This window comes from Gavia stellata, chromosome 30 (assembly GCF_030936135.1).
Source record: "Gavia stellata isolate bGavSte3 chromosome 30, bGavSte3.hap2, whole genome shotgun sequence".
Classification (NCBI taxonomy): domain Eukaryota; kingdom Metazoa; phylum Chordata; class Aves; order Gaviiformes; family Gaviidae; genus Gavia; species Gavia stellata.
The window spans coordinates 4,160,103-4,166,035 of NC_082623.1; the positions used below are offsets into that span (position 1 = coordinate 4,160,103).

Consider the following 5,933-nt stretch of genomic DNA (forward strand, 5'->3'; position numbering starts at 1 on the left):
GGGATGAGCTCTCCCCCATCCCCACTGCATCCCACCCAAACCAGGGGAGAAGGTGAATGAGGATGCAGCGCTTTGGGGGGTGGCTGTGGTGGGGTCAGAGGGGGAATGGTGCTGGGACCTGTCCCACCTTGCGTGGCCGGAGAGCTGGGAAGGGGGAGCTCCTGCCCACCCGCGTGGGCTGGTGTCGGAGTACCCTGATTGCACTATTGCGAAAGCCAAGTCAGACTGTCAAGCTGCATTAAAATGGGAGTGAGTGTCTCCCCAGGAACGGGGGAGCCAAGTCCTGAGGATGAGGAGGGGGCCAGGCTAGATCTCGATGATGGTGGCACGCCGCAGGCACAGCGGGGCGTCGGGGGGCACCGCGTTTCGCTTGATCTCGTTCCCGTCGAGCCGCAGGACCTGGAGCCTGGAGTAGTTCATGACGTCCACCACAGTGCAGAAGCTGCTGATGGAGAACTCTGTGGGGGGGGAGAGGAGACAGAGCTGAGCACCGCTTTCGGCCCCGGCTCTAACCTTCGTGATGTGACTGATTTTGAGGAGCGATGTGAGAAATGCTGAGGGGGGGCTGCTCTGGAGATGGGTCTGAGGGTACCAACCTCTGAGAGCCAGTTTATGTTAAAATGGGCAGGAAAAAAATGAAAGCACCCCCAAATGACCAATTATTCCTGCAAATTTGAACTCTACACCCTCCCCTCTTAAGCTACAAGGGTAACCGATGCTCCTAACTGCATTCAGACGAGCCGGTGAGTTTGTGCCTACTCCAGGGTTTGGAAGCGGTGGCAGCGCCCGCCCTCGGCTGCCTGTGCCCAGCCTGGCTGGAGCGCTTGTATGGGAAAAAGCCGGGTGGAGTCAGATGAAAAACATTGCTTTTTATTGGGAATTGCCTTTCTAGCCTCTTTCGTGAGGCTTCATATGCTGCAGCCTCCAGCCCCTGGCTCCCCCCAGCCACCATGGGACCACCCAGCCAATGTGTCCGGGAGGGAGGACATCCCTGTCCCCATCCCATGCCCGCAGACATCCCTTCTCCGTTCATCTGCCACCCGCACCAGGCAGGGACACTCGGGCCCAGCCCGGGCTGGGTTTGGACGGAGGAGATGGAACAAACTCCAAAGATTTTGTGCAGGATTTGGGAGAGAAGCCACCGACTAGAGGGCAGCAAAGCTCCAGGCCGGGATGCTGCTGGGGAAGGCAGTGGGGTGCTGGGGGACCCCTGCACCCCCAGGCTGGGGGCTTGGGGGGCTGCAAGCCCTGCGACATGCGGGGAGGCAAGTGGGGACCTGCCGGTGTGGCTGGAGGGGCACGACCCGGGCCCTGATGCCCCATGGGGTGAGATGTGCCCCCCAAAGAGGCTGGTGTTGCACGCCTGGACCCGCAGCCCCTCGCTCCTGGGGATGCTTTAAAGGTCAGTGGCAAAAGCTGCAGCTGGAGGAAAAAGTGCTATAAAGCCTGAACGGCTCCGCGGTGGTTTCATGGCATTTGTGGGCAGACATTAACAGCTACAAATTTTGAAAGCAAACATTTGGGAATCTGTTCTTGTTTTTGTGTTTCTGTCGGTTCCCCGGTGCGGGCTTGTGTGTTTCCTCTGCAACAGCTGATGGCTGCACTGACGTGTCCCCGTCCCCACCCCAGGCTTGCTCAGGGGCTCCAGCACCGCTCCGGGAGGGTCCTGCCCTCCGGGCCTGGCAGGTGAGAGGAGCAAGCCTGGATTTTTCCAGGAGACTGCTTGGGGTTTTTTTTTTTCTAGCTTATTTTTATAAATAGCAGCCCCAGAACAATCTGTTCCTTTTATTTATTTGTGTATTAAGTGGAGTGAATTTTAGTCCTGGCAGAAGATGCTGCGTTGATGGCTCTAATAACTAGGAGCTCTGTCTGTCCCAGCCCCAGCAAGGATGTGCCCCTCCGCTGCAGACCACAACCCTTGCGGGGGCTTTGGGGCCCTTGGCTGTGCTGCTGCCCTGCGAGGCAGCGAGGGAGGTGGGCAGAGGGGCTGGAGAAAGGGGCTGTGCTGGCCCCGAGCGCTGCAGACCCCCGGGCACCACAGGGTACGTCCTTGTCCCCTGCATTAGCACTGGCCAGGGTGATGTGTGTTCCTGCATGCAGTGACTGTGGCTGTGGGACCCCCCACTCCTGTCTGTGACCTCCCCCCCAGCCTGTGTGTAATGCCAGACCCCTCCCCAGGTTGTGCATCAGCTTCTTCCCACAGCTGCTTTCTGGCATCTCTAACCAGAAGATGCTCAGGCTTCTGCTAAATGCTCAGTAAAACCAGCGCAATGGCTCCGTGGATCACACGGGAGCGTTCAGAGCTGGGAGCCTCTCAGCTCCAGGTGTGCTGGGACACAACAGACCCTGTTCCTACCTTGCTGAGGGTCACCTAGAAGTCTCCCAAATTCCAGCTTCCTGCTCTAACCATCACCCCAGGTCGTATCTCCCGCAGGGAGGCACAGGTTCTGCATCCCACCTCCCCATCCCTCTGTGGCACCACCATCCCCTGCACCACCGTGCTTTGGTTGACGTGTTTCTGCTCACCATTGATTTGGTTCCCTTGAAGGTAGAGGTTCTCGAGGTTTGTGCTGACCCGGGGGATCTTCTGGAGCCTGTTGTAAGAGAGGTCCAGCTCAAGGATGCTGCTGCTGTTGAAAGTGTTGGTAGAGAGACCTTGATTGGTCAGGCTGTTGTGGGACATCCGTACATAGAGCAGCTTGGGAGAGACCTTGAAATAGTCATCAGGGATGGTGTTGATATAGTTGTACTCTAGGTAGAGCTGTTCCAAAGCCATTGGGAGCCCATCAGGGACTTTCCTGAGGTGGTTGTAGCTCAGATCAGCAAGGATCAAGGACTTGAGCCCTTTGAGGGATGCTCCCATCTCAAAAATGTAGTTGTGGCTCAGGTACAGGGCTGTGAGGTTCTCCAGGCCCTCCAGAGCATTGGAGGGGACCTTGGAGATCTGATTGTAAGACAAGTGGAGCTCTCTCAGGGACCGGGGCAAGGGGCTGGGCATCTTGGTTAGGTTGTTGTTGTTCATGTACAACCTCTCCAGGCTTTTGAGCTTGGCAAAGACTCTCTTGCCCATCTTCTCACTGGTGATCTGGTTGTTGTGCAGTGCGAGCCATTCCAGCTCCGTGGCATTGTCAAAAGCCCCTTCTTGGATGGCGGTGATCTGGTTGTTCTGGAAGTAGACGTATTTCATCCGGGAAGGCACAAAGGGCAGGTACCTCAGGTTACGGGTGTCACAGTACATGGCTGACGAGAAGTTAGGGGGGCAATCACACTCTTGGGGACATTGCCAGGAAGGGGCTTGCTGAGGTTCAGGGCCGGGCTCTGCCTCTGTGTCCGGAGCTGGGAGGTAAGAGTACACGTAAGGAGTGTTTTCATCCTCATAGTAGGGCATGTAGTTATAGGAGGACATACGGGACTGCCGCATGTAGTACTGTAACCAAGCCATGTCTTCTTCTTCATTGTACTGGCCCAGGGAGGCTCCACAGAGCCCAGCGATGATCAGGATGGTGGCCCAGTGCATGGTGCTGATGCTGGAGGGACCTGAGTGGGGGAGAAATGGGGAGGAAACCATCAGCAGCGTCAGGCCTGATGTAAGGGCTAGAGGCAGGCGAGCTGCACCCCATGGCCCGGGGATGCAGTGGGGTTGGGTATGGCTGCAGCCCTGCCTGGGGTTGGTGGCACTTGGCAATAGAGCTGGAGAACCAGGGGACCCGAGTGAATCCTACCCAAAAAAAATGCAGCTGCAGACATGTCCCCTGTTTACCTGATCTTCCCCCTTTTCACCTCAGGCCTGCTAGAAACCTCCATCCCAGTGGATATTTGCTTGCAAAATCTTTACTTATGGGTATTTCTGTTACAACTGAGTAGAGGATGGAGGTATGGGGCACATGGTCCGAATTTGTGTATGGTCACGCAGCTCTGCTCCGAGGCGCCCGGCATTTGCCTGCACTGGCTTAGCATGGGAGGGAGGGGAAAGGACTCGGCCACTCTCCAGCCAAGTAGAGGAGAGTTGTAGCTGCGAGAACAGGTTGATGGAGCTCAAGGCATGTTTCGATGGAGCTATATTTATGCTACGCTCGCTGGTGATATGATTCGCTGTGGGTTTCATCCAGCTCTCCCTTCCCCCACAGAAACGCAGGATGCTCATGCCGCTCGGGACCGATGTAAATCCTGGTAAACAAGCTCGGGCTTATTTTTGAAATGAAACCACTTTCAAGCTTAGATCTCCCAAGCTCGGCCCTGATGTGAAAAGGGGCAGCATCCACCGGCCCCTCGAGGCCACCGTGACCAGGGTGACAAGGAGCCGTCACCAGCGCTTGGACCCTGCTTGTGGAATTCAGCCTGCCGAGGGCTGATGCCCAGAACAGAGCAGGGCAGAGGGCTCAGAGCAAGGCAAAGCTGCCCTGAGCCCCTTGGCTTGGTGTGGGCTTCGCAGCCGCCCTGTACCATGCCCAGGGCGGTGTGCTGGCACGTCGCAGTGCTGGTGGCAGGAGGACTCCAGCTACGGCCGTTCATCCTGACTCCTCGTCTCGGTGCTAAAGGAGCACGCAGAGCGGCCTGGAGCGAGGCAGCTTGAAATGCCTCCAGGAAATACGCGGGGCCATGCTGTTCGGAGGGGGAGAGGAGTCGCTCCCGCCTGCTGCCTCTTATATACGTGGCTGGGAGCGCAGAGCGGGGAGGCTGCCGGTGCATCGCTGCCAACTCCGCTCCGGCAGCCGCGGCGTGGGCAACGTGCAAGCATGGGCCAGTGTCCCTCCTCGCCGTGCCGGGGGGTGGCCGTGGGGTCACCCGATGAAACCTCGTCGCGTCCCTACCCCACAGCGAGGAGGGGATGTCTCGCCCGGCAGACAAAGAGGACACAGTTTGCTCCGAGGCAGCGGCTGCCCTGCCACCGAGGCACCCTGGCAGGCTGCTTGCGCTGGAAGAAAAGAGGGATTGAGGCAGCGGCAGGCAGGCATGGCTCCCTCGCTTTCTCCTTCTCGCCCTCCTTCCCCTTCCACGTGCTCGTGCAGCCGAGGGGCAGATGAGACGTGGTCCTCTGGGATGCTGTGTGCAACGGGGGAGCTTGGCAGTCGTAGAGGAGCTTCTTCTCCTCCCTCCTGCTCCAGGGCACTCTGCCTGCTGAAATACCAGAGCCGCCCTGCGCTGCGCAGGGGCTTCTCCACCCATGCAGAGCTGCCTGGCAGCCCCTTCCCGGGGGGGGCCCTCTGTGTGGGGCAGGACCGATCCGTGGGGTCCCTCCGCCTTTTCTAGTGCCCCCCTTAACATACTGGTAACCCCAGAGCCTGTCCTCAGCAGACACTGCTGCCCACCCCCCTTCATTTGAAGGTTGCTTCTCCCCTCCCCAGTGGGCTTCAGCCCTGGTTTTGGGGTGGGATCTGAGCTGAGCGTGCCAGCCACGAGATCCATCTCATCTCCTGGTGCCCATGCTCCTGTGCCAGAAGGTGCCGGGCTAACGGGGTCAGCTCCTCGCCCCGGGAGGGAGCAGGTTTTGGAGCAAGGGGCTTCACGGTCTGTGGCCATCCATGGACTCAGCCCCTCGCTGCTGTGCCAGGCGTGAAACCAGCTCCCGCGGCAGACGGGACGGGCAGAGCTGTGCCGGGCAGGGGGGCAGCGAGGAGGCACTGCCCGCACCTGGGTGTCGATGGCAGCAGGCGTCCAGCTCCCGGCCAAGTGGGCAAGGAGCTGCCAGAGGGGCGAGAGACGTGGGTAGCGGGAGAGGGCTTCCCCGCCACGGCGGCTCGGGAGCGCTGGCTTTCAAGCTGTGCCACCCGTGTCGCTGGCATGTGCTTCGTGTGGCAGCCGCCCGCCCGCCGAGGCAAGGGTATGGAAATCAGGCTTCAAAAAAAAAAAAAAAAAAAAAAACCCCAATCATAATAAATATAGAGATGGACTTACCAAGCTAAAAGCCTCCTTTCCAAAGCCTCGCTGTTCTT

General features: G+C 58.8%; 1 protein-coding gene across 1 annotated transcript; it reads right to left on the reverse strand.

The window, feature by feature from the left end:
- Nucleotides 1-306: 306 nt before the first annotated feature.
- Nucleotides 307-3,517, reverse strand: FMOD (fibromodulin). Its single transcript, XM_009813946.2, has 2 exons — nt 2,527-3,517; nt 307-458 (listed from the first exon to the last, which is right to left on the reverse strand). Exons 1-2 carry the CDS (start codon nt 3,515-3,517, stop codon nt 307-309), a joined length of 1,143 nt encoding a protein of 380 aa, XP_009812248.2.
- Between the last annotated feature and the right edge of the window lie 2,416 nt (nt 3,518-5,933).